General features: G+C 40.2%; 1 protein-coding gene across 5 annotated transcripts in view; it reads left to right on the top strand.

Moving 5' to 3' along the window:
• LOC146617566 (myelin transcription factor 1-like protein) overlaps nucleotides 1-23,529 on the top strand; it is a 65,731-nt gene that overhangs the window by 13,244 nt on the left and 28,958 nt on the right. For 2 of the 5 annotated variants that reach the window (XM_085372005.1, XM_085372007.1), the window contains exons 4-8: nucleotides 11,481-11,974; nucleotides 14,736-15,366; nucleotides 16,834-17,255; nucleotides 19,079-19,213; nucleotides 23,027-23,117. In XM_085372005.1, the coding sequence (XP_085228131.1) occupies nucleotides 11,481-11,974; nucleotides 14,736-15,366; nucleotides 16,834-17,255; nucleotides 19,079-19,213; nucleotides 23,027-23,117 (1,773 nt within the window). Of the gene's footprint in view, nucleotides 1-11,480; nucleotides 12,037-12,368; nucleotides 12,389-14,735; nucleotides 15,367-16,085; nucleotides 16,098-16,833; nucleotides 17,256-19,078; nucleotides 19,214-23,026; nucleotides 23,118-23,529 lie in introns of all 5 variants that reach the window. The other 3 variants (XM_085372009.1, XM_085372008.1, XM_085372006.1) reach the window with 3 other exon arrangements.

Genomic DNA, 23,529 nt, shown 5'->3' with positions numbered 1-23,529 from the left:
GGATTTGCTGTAGTATTGCCCTTACATCCTTTTTCATTACTCTGGTTTTACTGTTACTCAAAGTGTTTATTCAGGCTTAAGGAGTTGCGATGTCGATGCATTTAAACTAGATTAACTCTGTTTTGCTGTTGCTTGCTGGTAGTTCAGCACAGTGATTCAGGTAGTTCAGTGAAAGGGAAAATATTTATTTATTTATTTATTTATTTTATTTCACCGTTTTTTTCTCTATGTAATTAAAGACTGTTCAATAACATTGCACTCTTTTTTGTGATGATCCTGAGTGTGTGACATGCGCTGCAAATAAAGGCTGCATGTAGTTTCTGGGTCTGAAAAGTGAAGTCGGGGCAGAAGTGGCAGTCATGTTTTATGCTTTATTGTTAATTTGACTCTAAATGGGATTGCAATGTACAAAACAACCGTCTTTTTAGTTAGAAAATGAGATAATATTCCCATTGTCATCATTTTCTTTTTACTCAAACCTTAAACCATGTGAGCATAAGCTTCATTTACCAAAGGTCTGCCTTTTATTTGGAACCAGAAACCTCACCCCCTATTAGCCACTGGAAAAACTGCAGCTTGTGGTACTGCTATATTGTCTTGACTTTGCAGATCCAGAGGATTTGGCCATCTTTGTATACAGTCTACTATGTTCTGTCAAGAAAATTAGATTGGATTTTTTTGGCAGTAGCAATAAGAAAAGAACCAACATTTTATTATTTAAATCAGTCAATAATATTATATATAATTTTCTTATCTCATGGACAGACTCCAGTACAGTGCTGGACTGCAGTAGGCGATGGCAGTCCTTGTTCTGCTTTGCAGCCTTGCTTAGTTACAAAGCAGTGGCAGCAGCTCTCCAGCTGCTTCAGGTTTTGGTTTGAGTGGACCTCCAGCTCACAGCGCATCTCAAAAGAACAAGGGCTGCTGTTTCCAGCTGCAGTTCAAGATGGTGGGCATAAAATGGGACTTGAGACAGCCGAATTACATTGAATGTGAAAAAGTGAGTGGTGTTCTTGTGCAAGACAGGTTGCTGATTCGTGAGGGACTGAATTTCAAAATAAGAATAATGGTATTGTCCACCAATCCTTCAGTCGTCATAACAGATAAAAATACAAATGAATTGCAAATTTTACTTTGGTGGCTGACAAAAAAAAACAAACCCTAAGCAACCTGTCCAAGTACAGTGTGCATGAGAAACCCTGGAGTGTATATCACTCTAGAGAATACTACATACCACAATGTGTTACATTAGTGTGCTGTTTATGTGCAGTTTGAGTTTCCCATGTGGAAGATTTTGTGTGTTTATATGGGATTTGTTGGCAGTAAGCTTTATCCCTTTGTCTCGTCTTATTCCCCAAACCCAACCTCCTGCTTTGAGGATCCATTCACAATTTCTCCCTATTTCTCCCTATTGTTCTGCTGGGATCAATAACTCCTTGAGGCAGAGACGCAGTTAGTGCTTTCAGTGCTGCTGAATGAGTTTGGGGAGGAGACAGTCAGGTTCAGAGTCACTGTCTCTCTCCCTTTCTCCATGCTTCTGATTCTCCCTCCTTCCCCTACCTCTCTTTCTCTCTCTCTTTACCTCTCTCGCTTTCTCTCTGGAGGATGTCACCATGGCGACAGCACTGTGCGGATGCTGCAGTATGAGGACCAGGAGGGATGCAGCCTGTCTCCCATGGCAACTGCTAGTATACGATGTGAACATTGTGTCGCCCACACCACCTCCCCCCCACCAACTCCTTGTATCACTGTCACCACCCAGTCTCTTATAGATCTCCTCTGTCACCTCTGGCACCAGAGCTGAGGGCACTAATCCCACACATGCTTGGATATAATTATCACACAGCTGCCGGTTTATTAACATAAGTAATAGCAAATGGAAAGCTGATTTTAATAAACAATAATTTATCCTCTTAATGGGGAAAATATATAACTGTTAGTCTCACCTTAGCAATGTTTAATAATAAATGAACCGCAGTCATGTTATAATGATTTCTGATTTTGCTGACAGGTGTTAATATGTACGATTAAACTGAAGCTAACGCTGATGCTTTAAGCTCAGATAGACTGACTGCAGGGTAAACTGAAATAAACGGACTCTCTTTGTTACTTTGGTAAGTCAGCGTGTTCATGTAGAGACAGTAAATCCCTCACAGGTGTCCTCAGTGGAAAAAAAAGTGACTCTTGTACTTGTTTCACACCAACACTTGGTGTCAATGCTGGTTGGAGCCCAGTTCTCCCTTGGTGCCTCGGGAACCAGCAGGTTTAGTTTGAAGAAAATTATGGCAAGCAGAATCTTGTTGGATCCATCTGTTATTTATTGATGAATTGATTTTGACAGATTCAGCGTTTTATTGGCCAGTTTTGCATGAATCCATTTCAAGACTGTGTACCTGCATTACTTTGGTGGATCAGAGGTTTAAGAGCTGAATGAGAATACTCTCTAAATCGAATAATGGAAAATATTTTGAATTTTCAGCCATCTAGTCATTGATCGTGATGTAGATATAAAAATGTGTAAATTCAAGGTGTGCTTAAAGACAACTGCTAGTTGTCACACACAGACAATATAAAGCACTCCAGCTTTTGTTTGAGTCTTCCCATTCTGAGCTTTTTGGCCATTGGCATTTTATTTTACTGCTTCGAAAACAACACTGCATGTTCATTTGCTATAGCAACTCGATGGCATGAGAGTTAAATCCTAAAGCGAACCCTTTAATGTCTATTTGACTTTAAATAGGGCAGAAACTTAGACAGTGAATAACATGAGGAATTTAATAAGACATTAAACTAGAGATTGAGACATAAACTCCTCAGAAAGGTGTTTAATTAAATACATAATCAAGAGCAAACTATCAATTTTTTCTCACAGACTGCTACACAATGTTACCTCTATTTGCAAATCGCCACCTGCTGGCCATTAAAAAGACACTGAGACAAAAAGGAATATCAGGTGTAACTTTAAGAGACCAGAATACACTGTTCCTTTCCATACAGAAAAATAATGCCCTGTAAACAATTGATAATCTACAGAAGTCCTCATAGAAATGATGATAAATATGTGGGTGTCTTTGTTAGGCACCTCCACTTGTCCTCATAGCCACAAAAATGGACTGCAGTTTGTGTCACAGAGGCAGTAATGGACTCTGGCTGTCCAAAAAACACACAGAGTGTCCACTTAGACACAGTAATGGATAAGCTGTCATGCAACACTGTGTAGAGTTCGCTGTTGCGTTGCATTCTTTATTTTATAAAAACAATATCTGATGTTGGATATTCTAAACTGCACCAAGATCCAGATCCTCATATAGATAACCAATAAATTATTAAGTGATTCAGCCCACAGTATGTATTCAATCATAATGCTTCAAGACTGCAGCACACCAGTTTAGAATGAAGAAAAAATGTAGTGTGTAAACCCACCCTCTCTTGTTCCCTCTCTCTCTCGCTCTCTTTTCCTCCCCGTAATTACCATGCGTAGTCTCTCGCCCTTGTCTGCAGTGTTCCCTCGTTTCTGATCTGCTTTAATTACCACTGGAATTTTAATTGGCGGGAGACAGCAAGGTGGCCGAGGTCACACTTGCACACATGCACAGGCAGGAAGGAAAGTTGGCAGCCTGACAGCCTATAAGGTAAAAGACGAAGGGATCATTTGAGGAGAAGCGTGTTTGCATGTGTGCGCGTGTCATCTTGAAGGAATATTCACTGCAGTGGTTTGTGGTGAATGAGCAGCTTTTAATCACTGTGCTCGCTCTGTTCTCCTTCTACACTCAAATCTGAGTTTTAAAAAAAATCCAATGTTGTTGAAATATTTATGCAAAGCATTTAGTAAATAAAGAATAAAATAATAGATGCCTTTTATTTCCCAAATCAGTGATTATATATAATGAAATATAATGATGCAATTTTATACATAATTTCTTGCAGACTAGACATAGATTCATCTGTATATTAAGCTATATTAACTTTTAAAATGATGGTAATTAAACCATTACTTGAAAAGCTGTCACATGACTCAGGCATCTTATTTAATTGTAGACCAATCTACAGACATCTATCTAAAAAAAATCAGCAGTCATACAACAGCCAACTGACGGCAGTTGATTCAGAATTCATCACATTTCATGAACAGTCCTAAAAGCCCTGAGTTCAGTGTTTTATGCTGTTGACAATAATATTTTATTACAGTGATTAGAGCATGCTTTATTAGTGGTTTAGTGGTTTGCATCATATCTATCCAATAGACTCCATTTTATTCATGCGAATGGATCCCTTAGCTAATAGCATTATAACATTATACATTTTCATTGCTTTGCAGATGACACCCAACTCTATCTGTCCATGAAGCCAGATAACACAAACCAATTAGTTAAACTGCAGGAATGGCTTAAAGACATAAAGACCTGGATGACCCTTAATTTCCTGCTTCTAAATTCAGATAAAACTGAGGTTATTGTACTCGGTCCTAAAAATCTTAGAAATATGGTGTCTAACAAGATGCTTGCTCTGGATAACATTACCTTCAGTAAAACTGTGAGGAACCTTGGTGTCGTTTCTGACCAGGTATGTCCTTCAATACACATATTAAACAAATATGTAAGACTGTTTTGTTGCATTTCCACAATATCTCTGAAATTAGAAACATCATATATCTGGGTAACTTTGGATATGGCCAATACAAAGTCAAGCTCAGGCTTCACTGTTGAACATCAGTTACGGCAGAGGATGCTTTAAAACATGTATTGTTGAAACATTTATTCAAAGTTTCCCTGAATGTAACAAAAGGAAAAAGGGACAGGTCACGTTCTTGTGTACTTTCAGAAAGATTGGATTTGGCATTTTCATGGTGCTTTTAAGGACAGGCTGACGGTACACACCTACCTCTACAGATTTTCCCTCTTTGTCAGCTTTTTGAGAGGAAAAATTGGCTGAAGCTACAGCAGGAGATTCAGATTCAGCTGCCTGTTTTGTTTTTCCACCGTCAGAGTTTGAGTTTCAGACCGTTCTGGCAGCTCATATAAACAGACCGCAGATTGGAGAGCATTGGGTTAAGGTTATGTACACTGGTCTGAGGTCAGTGCATCAGAAACCTGTGCCAGCAGAGACAGACTGCATCTGTTGTGTTAATGCTAATAAGCATACTACTGGTGAGATGTTTCAGAACTAGCATGACTCTGACTCAATTTGGTAGAAAACAGTGTTTGCATGTGGGACTGTTTCAAATGTCTTTATTCATGTTGCCAGATGAAAAGAGACAGAAAAGCAAAGAAGTAAACAAACCCATTTTTTAATAGACTGCTTGTGATAAAATGAGCTCATTATCGCCTAATGAGGCTGATTCCTTCAAAAACTGTCTGACTGACTCTTGGCCTCGTATTTTCATTCAGCTAGGAAGTGTAGCAGACAGACGCACTACAATGTGCTAAGAGTTTTGCAAGCTACAAATGTGTGTCACTACACCATTTATGGATTTTATCTGCTTTAATCAGATGATTGATGTCACTCAGGTCTATTTTCAGCAATTTTGTACACTCATTTGGTCACTTCTGAATGTTTCTTTTAGCATAACAGATTTACTTCTTGTTCTTCAGATTATAAGATAATAGGAAGCTACTTACTCCTGCTTGAGAAACAAAATATATGTAGTCAAGTCAAACAAAGTCACTTTTATTTGTGTAGCTGTTTTGCAAAACAGCAGGAGTTAACCCAAAATGCTTTCCAGCTGATTGTACAAAAGAAGCATACAGAATAGATAGTGACAGCACCGAATAGCTAGTGCTAAAGACTTTGAAAGAAACGACAAGAGAAACATGACAACCACAAAATGTAAAAGCCACAAAAACATGGTGGCAAATAGCGTAAATAAAGGAATACACTATAAAACAAAATCGGTACAAATATGTCCCGGTAAGTTTCTTTCTTTTCTTTTCTGAACAGTAGTTTATGTGCATTTCAAAGCAAAAAGAAAAAAAAAGAATCGTTATATGTAACTAAGTGTAAAGTAAAAGAAATCTTTAAAACTACAGTTCAGTGAACTGTTTTAAGATAAAGAAATTTACAGTATTTCATTTATTTATCTATTCTTCTATACATTTTAACCACACATTTAATTGTACCATTTAGGAAAACCTTTGTTAGAAGAAAATTACAAGCATTTGTTTTTTTTGTTTTTTAACAGTGTAACTTACTAAATGTAAGTTAAATGTAAACAGAGTCCAGTAACTTAACAGAGTAACATGAACTAAGTAAAAATAGATGGCTTTTAAGACCTAATTTAGCATTTTTAACACCTGGACTGGACTTTATGTGGACTGTATGCAGACTATTGCAGAGCCTGGGGGCAAGCACAGAGAAAGCATGGCCACTTTGGAGAGATGAGGACTGAGAAATGTTGGTGGGAGGATGACCTAAGAGACCTGGAAGCAGAACGTATAGTCAGTACATCTGTAATATCATCACTGTGTTACTTATCCATTTAAAGTATGACTTCTCATAAGTACTTTTTTGTACCCTTGTTGTGTACCTGTGGTGACAGATTTTGTACAACCTTAATATTATGGTACAAAAAATGATATTAAAAAACCCCCCAAAACTTCAAAATCTGACATTCTTGGCGGTGGTAGGGGTGTACCCATTATTATTATTATTATTATTATTATTATTATTATTATTATTATTATTATTATTATTCACACACTTAAAATTGCCATTTGTGCTGCAATGTTTTAGTCTTACTGTCGCCACTTACCCTAACATGCATGTCATTTGACTGTGGGGGGAAACAAGAAGAAGAACGGAACGAGCTGAACCTGAAGCCTATTTGCTGAAAAAGATCTCAATTCTGCACCTTGCTGCCAATGTACAAGACTAAAATAGAATTAAACTTATATAACTTATAATTTGTTCATGCATGTCTTTAAATGTATCACTCTAAAATCTAGGATCTATGTACCTTTTACTACATAGAGTACATATTTAGTTACTTGACCCTCAAAAAAGGTTCATATAGTAACTTGAGGGCCAATATTTAGCCCTACAGAGTTTGTGTGTTTGTATCTGTAGGGCCAAAAATGGACTTTTACTATACCTATTTTTTGACAGTACAGTGAAAAGCCTAGCACCTGGGTTTTGAACCATTTCAATCAAGAAAGGTTAAAAATTAAAAACTGTTTTAGATACTTTGCCTGAATATAATAAATGTTACACATATTTAGCGTCATTCTTTGATTCTTTCTTTGTGATTCGCATGTTGCTCAGCTGCCCTTCCCTACCTGACCCTCACCATTTATCCCGGCTTGGGAAGCGGCTTGTTGCCCGCTGTGGCTGGGTTGCCGCTTTCTTTAGGGGTCTGTGGTGAACTCTAAAGGGAACTGCCAAGTAGAGGAAGAAGATATGAAATGTCACATTTATTGTTGTTATTTTTATCATTAGGGAGATAAATATGCTTAAGGAGGGGTAGATTTTTGTTGTTGTAGCAGTTGCTGCTTGTTTGCATCACCCACGCACGATCCCTCATTTCTCAAACTGGGATTTTTTGGCTTCGGTAGCAACAAAACCTAAATTCTAAATTCTAAATTCAAATCATCCCTTTGGAAAATGCAGAGGGATCACAGGAACACTACAGATGTGTTCTTTCTAGGTTAAGAAACTCTCTTAATGAGCTGCTTGCACTTTACTGCTTTAGGAAGGTTTCAGAATGATCTCAGAAAATTCCTGGGACGGTTTCTTCATGGGCAATGATTTAGCAGTGAGTTCAGTAATATAGACCAACGCCAATAGGCACTTTCCTACATTGTTGTTGAGCCGGTGAAATTAAAAGAAGAAAGTCTTTTGTGCAGGTTTGTGCAAAAAACACGCAGCGGTTTTTGTCAGAAAGACACAGCCACCTCCTCCATCTCGCCCTCCAAACATAAAATAAGCTCTTTCATATGGAAATGGACTAATTGATTTCCTAAAATCCACATTAAAGCCGTGTATAATTGTGCTCACTGTTTTGGAGCAATTAAAGCAGAATTTTCCCAACAGTTAATGACTATTATGGGATTTGCGTAATTGAGGCCCCGCTTGAATAAGCTTTGTTTGGGTTTTTTTTTTCTCGCAGCAGATTCTGGGCCTCAGCGAGAGGAAATCCACTCCAGTGTCTTAACACATGAGCACACAGCAGTGGGAGTCACAGCTCTTTGACCTTTGAACCTGGTGCACACAAAGCCATTCACACTCATGACCCTCACAATGTCTGCACACATCACACTCTTGGTTTCTCTGCTTGTTTGAGCTAAAAAGAAACAGTTTTCAGGGAAAATCTGACTTCACACTGTAATGTGACATGTGGGGAAGATTTGGTAAAATGAGTGAGATGGCAATACGTTTTTAACAGCATATATTTATATATATATTTTAATACTATATCCTTTGAAAAGGTCTTGGAACGAAGTAAATGTTGGTATGTTGCTCAGTGTGTTAAAACATTCACCTGAAGACTCCTCGTGCTGTTCACCTTACTAACAAACACTAAACATTTTATTAAAATTGTTTTCTACTTTTTTTGAATGTTTTTGTTTGCGCTCACTTGTTATCGACAGTATAATAACTTTTTGTGATAATAGCTTTTCCTAAATACTGTGCGGATGTGTTCATGCCTACTGTACACGCATGTATAATTTGTCTGTGGAGAGGTTCACAACAAAAACCAACGCAGTGTATTGTCAGGAAGGGGATGAAGGAGGTGTGTGCTATTGCAGACAGCAACTCTTCAAGGCCAAAACACAAAGAACTCATTCATTCAGTCATATGTTATCTCACGGGAGCAGAAATGTGTGAAAAGCCTCCATCACAGATTTCAGAGAGAGGAGGAAGGATCCAAATGCAAGACGCATAAAGCGGACGAAACTTTACAGTAGACGTATAATTAGAGCAGGGCGATATGACCAAAAATATTTATCACGATATACATTTGAAAATTTGCGATAACTGACGATATAATTGACACTAGACAAAATACTTTACAACTCCACAACTTTATTAGTGCAAAAAAACCCTCATCAATGTATTTTCACTTAAACAAGCAGCTTTTTTTTATGTGCATTAAAGTTATATAAAAACGTAACAGTGCAAATTCCTTGCTGACAGTTTAACCAAAAGGCATTTCCAGTGGAAATTGGCCGACATATCCTCAGCATAACCATGTTTAATATCCACAAAACTTAAAAAGAGGTTATACACGCACAATACGGTAATATTATGTTGAAGCACAGTACGTATCACTCCGCCAGGCTCCTGCCTACGGTAGCCGTAATGTGCTGACAATCCATCAAGCAGTGCGGCTTCGTAGCTTAGCAAAGTCGTACTGAAACATTTGACAGATTTTCGAGCGCCACGCAATCGTTTCGAGGTCAGTAAACACAACCAGAATTCATACATGAGGCACACGGATTATAAGGGGCACTGTCGATTTTCAGAAGAATCAAAGGATTGATTTTTAAGTGTGCCGTATTTTCCAAACAACACGGTAATAACGACGGCCCGCTAGCATGCTCTACCAAAAATAGTGCTTTGTTGTGTATCTGACGGACGAAAGCTAAACCAGTTCCACACCACTGAAGTTGCAGCTTTTTTACAAACCAATTCTGGTTCATCCGTTTCAATCAACGATCCGCTTACGCTCTTCTCATTCTGCATCGCCGCGCATGTGTGTATGTAAACAAAGGCACTGCACATGCGCGTTTTACCCATATTCTATCGTGATATTTCATTTTCCTATCGTTGCCCAAAATTACACCGGTATTACCGTGAACGGTATGATATAGCCCAGCCCTACGTATAATCAATTTCAATCCAAAAGACAAAACAGCAATCATCAGTAACAACAGCACAAGTAAGCAGTGGTTCCTGTTTTTTTGAGATGCTAGAGGAATGTTTCTGTTTTGTTTAGAAGCACATTATAAAAAGGAATTAATTGAGACATAAATTTATACCTAAAGTTTCTCAGCACAGTGTGAAAGGTAGGAACATTACTCATCACAGGTATCTGAGTTGCACTTGCCCATCTTTGAAGCTTGTGCATCAAGCTATATGCTACACATATGTAACAGAACATTCCTGATCATGTGACTTTAATATCTGACTTTAGTTACCACATTTAAAACTTGATATTGAAACAGAATGAGGGAACAATGTGGTCAAAGCGATCAATATTACGGGACGCTTAGATTTGAACTCAGTATCACACGTCGACATCCACAACTTGAGCAGCTGCTGCAGCTGCCACTATAAGGAGACAAATGATCAGCATGCATCATATGATTAATAATGCTCTCTGCATTCATACATTCAGTGTTCTGCTTCTTTAATGTTTTAGAAAGTTCATCATACCAACTGAACAGAACAAGGTCCCACCTTTTCAAACCCTGCTTTTTACTCCTGCCACCCTGGACTTACAGAGTTTGATAAGGATACCAGTAATATTTAACATCCTTTCCAGATATGAGCCCGTGCTCTTGTAACTTAGTCAATAATTTACAATAATTAATATGGTCAAAAGCTTTTGATTTTGAGGAAGCACATAAATATAGTTGGGTTTTGCCTGTTATACTTGTAAACATCTTATGTGCACAGTTAAACTGTCTTTAACCCTTGTATGGTGTTCGGGTCTGTGAGACCCGTGTTCAGTTTTTTTCAAAAGAAAAATTAAACAATTAATTATTTTTTCACGTGTAAATGTGTTGTGTCTTTCCACTCACTCCACTTGATTATAACTGATTTATTTATAACATTTTATATAAAAGAAAAACGAGAAGCACATTAATTCATAAATGTGATCTAACAAAGGTAAAGGGAAAAAATTAACCATGTTTGCTGTTCATATGTCTTGTAATTGGGATGAAGTAAACATCTGTTGAGTAATTTAACATAAAATTGTTTGATAGTGTTAATTTGGAAAGCCAAAACTCTAGCGGGTCCACCAGACCCATGAACACTGGCTGAGTAACAAAAATACGAACACCACACAAGGGTTAAGTCAGACAGAGGTCATACTTGTAAAACAAACGCTTCTGACAAAAAGGCAAGAGGCACAAACAAGAATGTTAAGAATTACTCTTAAATTTCTCTAAGAGGAAATCAGGTGGTATTAATTATAAATAACACACCTGCCTCCTGCACCCCGTCCCCTTCATTTACAGTATGATCGGTATTACTCTTCTGGATTCATATTTCATGGTAAATTTGGAAGTTTACCTGCTTCATTGGTATGAGAGGCCAAATACGAGCGCTCTCTCTGGCCAAACTGAGCTGATTATGGCTAAGTGCCGGTATGTGTTCTGGCTCAGCAGGATCAAATGTGTTTGTCAGATTTGGCTGTTTTTAAACTTATTTATCCTCTGAATCTGTTGCAGTTTGCAGCAAAAGGGCAAACGATCGAAGAGTAAATAGGAGAGCAAAGATGGTTACTGATCATGTGTGTGCCCTCTGTCCCATCTCAGCATCTACGGCTGCCCGCTGGCCAAGAAGAGGAAGGCTCTGGAAAAACAACCGCTGGAACCGGCTGCCAAGAGGAGGCCCTTCCTCACCTCCTGCCCGGGTGAGTTGGAGGAGGATGCTGGCAGCTATGGCAGCTATGGGAACGAAGCCATGGAGGTGGGGCAGGAGGGGAAGGAGCAAGGGGAGGTAGTTGAAGAGGACGAGGAGGAGGATGAAGGGGAGAGGGAAGGAGATGAAGAAGAAGAAGATGGCGAGGTGGAAGACGAGTTCTCGGAGGACAACGAGGAGCAGGGAGAAGAAGAGGAGGAGGAAGAGGAAGAAGAGGAGATAGAGGTGGAGAGAACAGATACAGCAATGGAGGGTGAGCAGGTGGAGGAAGAGGAAGACGGGATGGATGAGGAAGAGGAGGAAGACGGCTATGACGAGGAGGAGCAAGATGATGAGGGAGAGGAAGACGAGGAAGAAGAGGAAGAGGAAGAGCAGCGTCGTCAACAGGGTGAGTGTGCGGTTTGTTACTTTAGTTGCTTGGATGAGAAAAAGATGAAGGACACGAGCCACGTCATAGTTTTGCTTTGGTTCATGCAGATTAAACGAGTTGCTTTTCAGGATCTGGAGCTTCAATCAGGAAGAAGACTTTATTGTTTCAGCAGCCACGTAGCCTAATGTATGACTTCAGCTGTTCATCAGTTTGAGGCCTTCATTGTTGTGTTTTTCATTTCACAATCTGCCAAATGTTTCCATTTAGTGACGGGTCGAGACTGCCTAACTGCCAAATGGTCTGAAGGTCACGGCCATTCAAAAACTACAGCATTGCCACACAGTGATTTTTGATCCTCTGAATCTTTTAAAAGCCTTGAGTACATTATGTGATAAAATTTCCAAAATTCTAGAGAATTTGTTAAAATTTCAGGTAATAGTACAGGACACAATACAGGACACAGTTAAAATAACTAAAAGTGAATTTTTTTAGGTTGAATGCAAAAGTCCACAAAAGTCCACAGGCTTAAATCCATGAATAGCAAATGTGGACAAAGACTAGATCACGGAACAAACAGACAACCAACAGAGTGTAGACATGTCTATATAGACTCTAAGGGTAATCAGAGAAGTGGGAAGACACAGAGGAGGAGAGAAGAATACTCAAGGAGAAAGTCTATAACTAACACAAACACCTAACACACAGAAAACGTACAAAATCCACAAATTATAAATAACACCTAGGAAACTGTCGAGACTAGTAAAAGAGAGAAATCAAACCTTGAGGAATAGTTAAACTCAAATACAAATAAAAATTCAAAAATACATGAAAGTCAAGAACCAAACTGATCATAAAAACACAAAAAGAATTCAAAATCCCAAACTCAAAAATCCTGTGTAATACTAAAATCCTTTTAGTATTACACAGCTTTTCCAGTCCTTTGTTCCAACCTCTATAAAACACATTGCCTGTTTCAAAATGACAAAATGAGTTTATATTTGTAAAAACGCTGTGAACTTTTTCACATTCAACAGCTGATGGGTTGTCCTTGTGCTCTTTTCAATTAAATATAGGACTTAAATGATTTTCAAATCACGACTTTCTCTCTTTATTTTAACACTTCGTCCTTACACCTTTGGAAATAGGGTTGGAGAATAATCAACACTTGAGTCATTTTTAAAAAAGGAATGTACAACAGTGTCATGCTAGCAGTTAAATTCATAAAGTGAACTGAAAATCAAGGTGGAGTGGCAGGTGGTTAAATGAAAAAGTACTGTAGTGAATAACTGAACCACTGCTGATGCATGGTTTATCAGTATAGCACATTTCAACAACAGGGAAATTCAAATTGCTTTACATAGCATACAAAAGGCCTTGGTGTAAAACAAGCAAAACGAGACAATGCAGATAAAAGAAATTAAAAGACAAAAGAATAAAAATTTGCAGTTAGGGGAAGAGCAACTTTTTGTATTAATCAAAAACTGCAAGAACTGATTCAGATGTCGAGTAGACAAAGACTGACAAGCTGCACACTAAAGACACATACAGGGGAGTGAAAGACAGTAAGACACAGGTGAAGTCAAGATTATAATGATTATAGGAGAAGGAACAAAGGAGAAGGCAAAGAAGGAGAACCTTTAAAATAAAACAGGAAGTAAGTTAAAAAAAAGGTAGAAAAACCCAGAGAGCACATGGAAGGAAAAGACAGGCTCAACATTATAACTAAGCTTAGAACAAAGCAACAGAAAGAACACATGGGCTTGCTAAACAAATGCTGTAAACATTTGTTGTTGTTGCACTTTTCATGAAACCGGTGCTTCTGGCCGGGACATGCCTTCAGTGTTGTGTGCCAGATATTCTGCGAGCACTGCAGCTCGATCCGTGACGGGGCCACCGTGTTTGTGCAGATTCGTGGAACTTTTCCAACCTACAACACGTAAAGATGCCAAAAAGCTGTCGAATTAACAGATGGATAAACGCAGCAATGTCGCAGATATTCAGGTCTTGTTCTGTGTCGCGCTGATGTCCACTTTTGCATGCGGTTTGCAGAAGGAGAGGACTAAGTGATGAGTGCTGCTGAGGAGGGTTTGGTAGACCAGATGCTCTGCGCTCTCCCTCCCACCTCGCTTCCTTCTCTCCCCCCAAACACCCCCCGTGTCCTCAATCGCTTCTGACAGTGCCTCACGAATAAATGGGAGAGGAGCTCTGCTGAGTTATTAACTCCCTCCCTCCCCTCCTCGTTTGCCTCCTCGTCTCGGCGGACGTGTCACATGTGCTCTGCCTCGGTTTCTCCTCCTGAGGATATTTATGGCTCCTGAATCGGAGCACCTCACACGCCTCCCTTTTCAATTTCTCTGCTCTCATTCGCCGCCTCTGTCCCCAAAATCAACAGCGAGGCTTATCGGAGAGAGCGACACTGCCGCGCACCGCTCTGGGTTGTATGTTTTTTGTGAGTAAACAGTGGATCATAATTGGGAGGGATGAAGATAATACAGGCGAGAATATAACAGGGGGAAAAAAAGAGTTCATCAGCACTGCTGACATGATTAGAGGATAAGGGTTTCATTTCCACTTCATCTGCAGGATTTTGATTCTATAAATGGACTGATAGTTGTGTTACCTGCAAAACAAATCACTTTCCCTCACATTTTTCACAAATTACCTGCTGTTTATGTTGCGTATAGCGTGGGTTATTGCGGGAAACGTTTCTTGGCTGCATTGTGAGATTCCTGAACAGTATCAAGACAAAGGGATTTGTTTCTTGCTTTCCTGATTGCAGAGAACCACTACAAACCCGGTGGACAATCAAAGCTCATTCCAATTCAGAAGGACGACAACAACAACAACAGCTGTACCATCAGCGCCGGTAACGGGACCGGAGAGGAGTACGAGAACTACGACGAGCTGGTTGCCAAGTCACTTCTCAACCTTGGCAAGATCGCCGAGGATGCTGCCTACCAGGCCATGACCGAGTCCGAGATGAACAGCAACTCCTCCAACAGCGCCGGGGAAGACGACGATGACGAAGAGGACGACGGCAGTGAGCAGGGCGAGAGGAAGGGTGAGCTGAGCGTGGACTTGGACAGCGACGTGGTCAGGGAGACGGTGGACTCCCTGAAGCTTCTGGCGCAGGGTCACGGCGCCATGCTGCCTGAAGACGGCTACCCCGAAGACACCATGGTGAACGACGGCAGCCATACAAACGGGCGGCCCGGCATGGGAGTCAGGGGTCAGACTGAGGAGAGCGAGGAGGAGGTGTGTCTCAGTAGCCTAGAGTGTCTGAGGAATCAGTGCTTTGATCTGGCCCGGAAGCTGAGTGAGACTCAGCCGTCTGATCGTCCTGTCCACCACGTTCTCCACCACCAACTCCAAAATCCAGCAGACCACCAGGGGGTGCACCACCTGAACAGGTAGATAATCTCTTAAGAGTTCACAGATATGATTTTAAGATTAAAATAATATGCGCATTACCTCTGTCTGCCTTTGAAATATGTTGACCTCATTATTGAAACCTTTGGTCATGTTTAACATGAGCATCTACAAGTAAACGAGGAAAAACATAGTAGGTAGCTTTTCAAAACTACATAGATGGTACTGATGGTACTTAATACAGCAGTAACGCAGTAGTTCTTATGCAAGCATGCACGCATGGAAAGGGTAGAGGGCACTCTTCTTTTCTTCCATAGCCAACGGCAAACTAAAACTTGTAGTCCTTCTGATGCGTGTTTCTGTTCATGAATGGCGGGACAGAGATATCACTAGCAAAGAAAGCATAGATAAAAGTGCTTCCATCACTGGGTGAATGAGGCAAGTTGCATAAAGTGCTCTGAGTGCTCACAGTAGAAAAACGCCATAAAAGAACCAGTTTATTAACCATTTACTATCAGTAATGCATGAAGTGTGAGGATTTGCATAAACAGTGCAATGGAAAAAATGTTTTGTTTTCAGTTTGGCCTGTCTCCCCCTTGAAGGCTGTCCTCCTGTGCATTTCTGGATCTCTTCCTGTATTCCTTTAATTCTTTGCCCTTGCAGCTGTCATGCTGCTTGTCCTCCACTGACTCTAAATGCGAACTTTTAAGTTTAATTCCATTATGATGCAAAGGACAAACCACAGGGAGCTTGTGGGTAGCTTGGGTTTTGGGTGTGTAGGATAAAGCAAACTAAAGCACTACTCCTCCAAAATTTCAGACTATGCTATACTGAAAAATGAAAATCGTTGTTTGCATTCTGAGCTATAGCCTCACACCGGCTCTCATTTATAATGATGATCTGCAAAATAAAACTCAAGGTGATACAGAAGTCAGACAGTGAAGTATGAAACGTGCATCTGCAGGTGCTCATTCTGAATATAATGCTCTGCATGGTCCAGAGGTGCACAAAGAGACAGCCTTGAAGGGGAGGTCAGACATCTTAATCAGTTTTTTGTGGGCACGGTCAGAAGACCTTTGATTTATCTTTATATTAGTCCTTTTTAAATGTGAAAATGTACTTTCACAAACCTATTAAGTATTACATTTTTATAATTATTAAACATTCAATTACAGGTTTCATTTGTAAGGTTGCAGGATCTACTTTTAAAACATAACTTTATCCTTTTTAATATTTGATAACATTTTTTACTTTGACTGTTGAGCATACATTGTATAGGTAGCCTTGCTTCTTAAACTTCAAGGTAGCTCCAACAACAACAGTTCCTAAATTATTTCAGAAAGTTTTTTTAATAAATCAAAACTGTAATAAACTTTTTTGTAGAATACAGCTGAACTGGCAAAATTGTGACCCTTCATTCAAGTTCATTTAGTTGAATAAGTTAGGAAATATAAAACATCCTTTTGATAACCTTTCCACATATTCGCATCTTGACTTCAAACATTCAGGTATGACAGCTGCCAGCAGGGTGCACAAGACGAGCCCCGGTCTCTGGAGCGCAGCTACTCCGACATGGTGAACTTAATGAAGCTGGAGGAGCAGCTGAGCCCGGCGTCCCGAGGCTACCCGACCAGCTGCAGCCAGGAGGGCGACGAGGACACCACATCTGTGGCCTCCGACCGCTCGGACGAGACCTTCGACATGGCCAAGGGAAACCTGTCGCTGCTGGAGAAGGCCATCGCACTGGAATCGGAGAGGGCAAAGGTCATGAGGGACCGGATGGCCTCGGAGCACGCGATGCCCCGTCGGGATCACCACCACCATCATCATCGCGGCCACGGCGAGCACAGCCCAAGGCTGAGTAGCGCTGCAGAGGAGCGCAGGTCCAGGATGCAGCAGGATGGGTTGAAGAGGGCGTACTACCCTAAAGGTAGGCAAGGAAAAACCCACACACTGACCCTGTCTGTGTTATTATCGATCTACACTCTGCAAACTTGGAAAATTATACTGTAGCATATGTCGATTTTCCATGTTCCATGTGTCAGGTCTGTTAAGTAGTTTGGAGCCAACTTAAGGATCTTTTAGGCGTCATTGCTGTTTCGACTTCCAGTGTAAGATGTTGCGTAACATGTTTAAATTGGAAACGTTCCTTCATGTCCACGAGGAGTCTTTTCTTCATTCACACGGTCCTGCATCTGGTTTTTCATGCCAGGACTATTTTTACCACAAAAGCCTGGACACTGAGAAACGAATTTAGTTCAGTCAGCCCTCTGTAGCTCGACACGATCACGCTGCATCTGATCAAAATAAACTTCCTAAAAGAAATGTGCCTTTAATTCAGCAGTAAAGGTTAAATGTGATGGTAATGAACAGGATTCATTATGTAGTGGTTTTACTTCCATGTTTCCTCTTTTACTTTTGTAAAATTGCTGTTTTGCTCTTTGTCCTACAGTAAGCTTATATGCCGTGTATGTGTGTAAGCACTTTGTAGCTCCTGTCTGAGAAATAGATATTGCTTGCATTCCTGCTTCTTCTAACCTATTACTATATTCACAAAGTTGTCAAATAATCATGCTTCTCTTTAAATTCTGCCAGTTTCCCATCACCTTTTCACATCATATTTAATCATAGCCATATTTAACTCAAAAATGTTGACCCCGGGTCAGCAGAGAGGGAGTTTATCTTGTCTGTCTGACTTATTGAAACCCTCAGTACAGCAGCAGCCAGGGGCTATTAGTGCTGCAGCAGGAAAAAAATAATACATAAAAGTAACTTTAATGTCTTTTCCTCCCTGATTTGAGCATTTTTACGGACACTGCTGGACTGAATGAGTTTTCTGACCTCTGGGCTTGGTTAAAATCCGGCTGTGTTATTTCAGAAATGTTGTACATGGCTGCAGACGAGGTAATGGGCACTCATTTTCTGCATTCAGGGCTATACACAATTTGGGGTTTTTTTTATTTTGCAGATGCATGGTTTTCCACTGACAGCAGCTTATGTTGTTAAAATAGGCCGGTGTGGGAACATCAGACGGCCAGCTTGTCAGGCATGAGTAATGGCAATCTGCACGGCCCGTTAGAAGAGCAAATCTCATCTGTGGGACGCTATCTGCGGCCTATTTCTCCAAATCCACTCATATACAACCCCACTACCACTGGTAGGGAGTCGGCACTGTGCGGTTATCGTCCTCACTACAGACTCAGATGGGCTTCAGACTGTTTCATTAGCACAGAGAGAGTCTTTGTTAACCCATAAGAAGCTGTTATTAGTCCAAAGGAAGGCTTTTATTATGATGTCTGCATCTGTGCAAGGACAGCTTCACCTATTCAGCCTGATATTGTGGTTTCTTGTTGGGAGGGGGCCTATTTTGTTCTGTTTGTCCCGACTTGTCAGTGATTTGCAGCATGCACACCCAAGTGAATCTCATCCGTGCTTGCTAGCTGAGGTAATGAGTTATCTATGTAGGAGGATGATGCTTAATTCGGCATGATAAGCTCTGATTGATCAATTGTTTCTTGAACCAAATGAAACAGCCATCAGTGGATCCAATATCACACCTACAGTGTTTGCCTTGCTAAACAAATCTGAGTTGTGGGTGGTTTTTAAGAACCAGGCTACTGGCCAAATCCATGAGCCATATACGGTCCGTGTTCAGTCCTTTCATGGCCAAAAACTGCTCCGACACTTGGACGCCGATTACCTGTTGACTCAACTCCACCTCCGTCTAATTTTCGCTGCCCCTTGTCTTCACAGACTCTTCCAGGGGAGAGAAGAAGGAGAGCAAGTGTCCGACTCCAGGCTGTGACGGAACCGGTCATGTGACGGGGCTGTACCCGCATCACCGCAGCCTTTCTGGGTGTCCCCACAAAGATCGTGTCCCACCTGAGAGTAGGTCCCTCTGTTTGCATGTTGTGCTGCATTGACAACACAAACTCAGTAGCACTCTGACAAGTCATTTCACCCAGAGCGGTATTTCAGTCTTTTGGTGGGGGTGGCAGTTTTATATGTGCAGACATTTCTCAAAGCGCTCTGGAGGCAGGAATCACCTTATTGGTTGAGTAAAACATCAGATGACAAGGACACGTTTGCTGAATCTCCAAACCGTGGCCTGAATAATAAAAGGTACTTTTATGCAGTACGTTTTTAATGCTCTGCTCTATAAAAAGAAGGTTTTCCTTAAAATCCTGAAATCTGATCAAAACATTCTTGGCTACATCAGAAGCACTGAAATATCGTCATAACCTCAAATGTCTGTGTAGATGCTCATCATCCAGGCCACAGTGGTCTTAAACCTGGACTTTAAGGCAGTTGGACTTCTTTTCAACTTCACAAAGACATCTCACCGTTTTCCAGAGAGGTGTCTTAACATACAATGGAGTCCCAAGTAATTAATCTGATGATATTAGTCACACTTTGGCTCATAAGAGGATGAACTACACACATGATGACAGGAGAGGTCAGCAACTCCGGTAACCGTAGACAATAAGATTCACTAAACACAAGCTATCTGCAGAAAAGGGTTCTCCAGAATAATAAACACAGTTATTAATGAATAAATATTCTGTAGTATTTCTAAATTAATGTGTATAAATGTATAAATAACCACATGTAAGCACTACATAAATCTGTAATTTGTCATCCTTCTGTGTTAAGATGTAGTTACAATATTTTTCTAGTCTAAAATGAACCACTGAGGCGTCAACAGTGACCAACGGTTATCCCATAATAACTTGCGTCTGCTATTCACTGCCACATATTTGTAATACAACATGGATAATGAGTTCTAGTTTGTTTGATGCTTGAAATGACTACAAAGTTGGCGATAAAGGGAGCTGCACTTCAGTGTCACAAACCTCTTTTTTCTGTTGTGTTACATTAACGAGTGAGCTGAATCGTGTTTATTTAGCTGCGCACTTTGAGGTTTTACTCATGCAGTCAGATCATTTCTGCCTCTGAGAGTTATATAAGACTGAGAGCACAAAAAACATTTCACATCAGACATCTACCCCCAAAATTTGTCTTTGGGACCAAATGGAAATAATTTACTGGTCAGAACTGTTTTTGTTTAGTTGTACTTCCAATTTGAGGAGATTTAAGGAATAAATGCTGACTTCAAATGACTTGTTAGATGGATTGTATCACAGTTAAAGTCGGACAGTGCTGGCAGTGTTGGCTGTTCACCATCATGCATCTGTCCTGCATGAGTCTGCATTTGTGTTCTGTCGTGTTGGACGTGCTAGATAATCTGGTTTTAACTTTGTTATGATCACGAGAACTTGTGAACGTCTTGTCTAATCATCATGCGCGAATGAGCTTGTTTAACACATGTTTGATCAACTGAGAAGGTAGACCTTGATTGCTGCCAAACTTTATCAAGGGTTTTGAGTTTCAAAACCAACTGCGCTTTAAATGTTTATTTTTATATATATATATATATATATCTATATATATATATATATATATATATATATATATATATATTAATGTAATTTCACTTCTGTCTGTTAGGAAGTCTCTACTAAAGTATCTTAATTATCTAAAGCAAACATACTGTAGTGCTGTTGTGGACACAAAGCTGCTTCTGTTCATACTCATGTTTACTGTGGCACCAGAAATAGTATTATTTTTCTTTTTTTGGTTCAATTTTGTGAACTGCTTTACTTTCTTTTCATTCTCCTCATCGCGTCTGCCTGAAGTCTTGTTTTGATTTCTGTGTCGCTGTTGTAACGTGAACAGCATGAAGAATCAGTTTGATCAACCTGCTGACTAAAAAACCTCAAAAAAAGACCTACATGAAATTACTTCCAACCATCTAAGCCTGCTTGAAGCATGCTCACTGAACTCACAGGTAAAACATTACATTAGTTTAGATGAGGCTTCATTCACCCTGGTGGAACAATTGAACACATAGACTGTACAAAAGATCGATAAGACATCAGCAGTTTGTTAGTCGTCAGTCATGCATGCCCAGAGACCGGTCAGTGACCCTCTAGTACCTAACGGTCACTAGGAGGAAAAAAAAGATATTCCCAAAGCTTTTTGGGAAGTGGATGCTGGAGTTTGCTGGCTGTAGCAAAGTGAAAAGGATGCAAAGAAGGTGCTGCACCAAAAACCTTCTTGCTTTGGCTATTTGCAGAGTACCACATTCACCCACAGTTTGAATGAAAGATGGCAAGTCTGCAAACACTCAAAACTGAAACTGAAACTCAAAAATGTGTGATGCAAACTGGAGACAAAGACCATTTCATGTCTTACTGCTGAAATCAACACATTTCACAATGTGCAACTTTTACTCTGAAGGTGAATTTTCTCTATTTCCAGTTTTAATCACAGTTTGTTTGGTTTTTTTTTTTTGTTTTGTTTTTTACAATTTCCCAACATTTAGCGATTAGTTGGGGAAGGCTTGCAGATAAATTAGCAATCAGAAGGAGGTTTTCAGTATGGCACTATATACCTCTAAGGAAAGAAAAATGAATAATATATAATAATAATATTCACCCAGCAACATCCAGCTATCTTGACCAGCCACTCGTCATAGGGGAATACACATTTTCGAGGCCTGCATGACTGGGTCTCAGCAGTCAATTTCACAGTGACTAGCAGGAACCACTGACAGCGACTGAGCCAATCAGAATACTCATTTGTCCCTAGCGAACGGTGGTTGCCAGGTGGTTGCCAAGCAGTCTCTTGTCCTCTGTGAACGAGGCCTGTTCAGAAGTCTTGCGCTGAACATTTTGGCTTTTAGCATCGTGTTGTTTTGAGACCAGGCATGGTGGGAGAGGACCGTATTTGATCTGTCAATCACAAGTGAGCCCTTCTGTAAACCATGCCCCGCTTTATCATCCTGCCTATTTTTCGAGTTGTAAGTCAGTCTGGTATATAAAACAAAAAGAAAAATGTATTGGCAGCAAAAACATTCAGCCTTCCAAATGAGACTTCACATCCTTTTTTACATATAGCTTATCTTCTGTATGCAACAAGGTAAAAATGACAAAAAGAAATACCTGCATGGACAATACAGAAAGATATTCAGACATACAGGTAAAAGCTTGCTGGGCTTTTCAATATCTAGAAACTTAAACTGTATATGAAGATTATACATATTTGAAAGAAACGATCTGAAACAGAATTTTAAACCTTCATTTATTACCAGACACATTCCTCTTCCTCCTGCGGAGTCATCAGCCATCCTTAACAGTGCATGACGAACTACTGCATCCAGTACAGTCTCATCTCATGAAATTTCATGACATGACCGCAGTGATCAAAAGGCAAATGAGAGCTGTGTTTCCTCAGTAGGAAGGGAATACTTGGGGCAATCATAACTACAAACGGAGAGCAGTTTAGAGGAAAGTTCGTGGGGAAAAAGGCAAAAAACACAGCACATTTACCTTAATCTTTAATGATTTTTGTGACAAAATAAGCCCCATGAGGAGGCATGTTTCTTAAACCGATGCAAAACATGAAGCACAGCTGAATCTGAGGTGGCTACAAGGGAAACAAAGAGGAGAACTGGCGACTTCCTGCTGTTGACGCACTTTGTCTTAGCGTTCATGCCCGTTTTGTGAAATTCTTGCCCACTGTCACATCAGTCGTGCAGCTGTAATCTGTGCATGCCTAACCGTCGAGCTGAACACCCGTTAACTCTCCTGTCTGCTCCTAACCCTGGCTGTCTTTCTCACCTTTTCCTCTCTGTCAAAGTCCTTGCCATGTATGAAAATGTTTTAAAGTGCCCTACTCCTGGCTGCTCTGGACGGGGTCATGTCAATAGCAACAGGAACTCGCATCGCAGGTGAGTGAGTGGCCTTTCGCCGGGCCGCTATCAGCTGATCCACACCTCCATCGTACAGATATCGTCAGTGTGTGTGTGGTTTCAGGAGCACATCTCCAGTCAAACTACTTGCTGATGCTTAGGTCCTGTACTCCATAAACTCTGATATGTTTGCTTTGGCTGAAAGGATTCTGCAAACTCATAACATGAAGTATTACTCATTTTTATTTTTGTTTATTATTATCATTTGTTAGTGTGCAATATGTAAGAAGCATTTACGAAGAAACAGGGATTTAAGTAGGAACTGGTAACTTATAGTTAATGGTATGATATGAATGGCCTTAATTCTGTGGAAAGTTAAAAACATAAATTTTTACATTACATTTCTGTGCCCCATACACCACACACTTATAGAAACATTGGTTTTATCAGC

This window comes from Diplotaxodon limnothrissa, linkage group LG15, assembly GCF_057381915.1.
Source record: "Diplotaxodon limnothrissa isolate DT_005_m linkage group LG15, D_limnothrissa_male_GT1.1, whole genome shotgun sequence".
NCBI classification, from domain to species: domain Eukaryota; kingdom Metazoa; phylum Chordata; class Actinopteri; order Cichliformes; family Cichlidae; genus Diplotaxodon; species Diplotaxodon limnothrissa.
The sequence above is the reverse complement of the archived record's forward strand: the minus strand, read 5'-3'. Positions and strand labels throughout refer to the sequence as shown.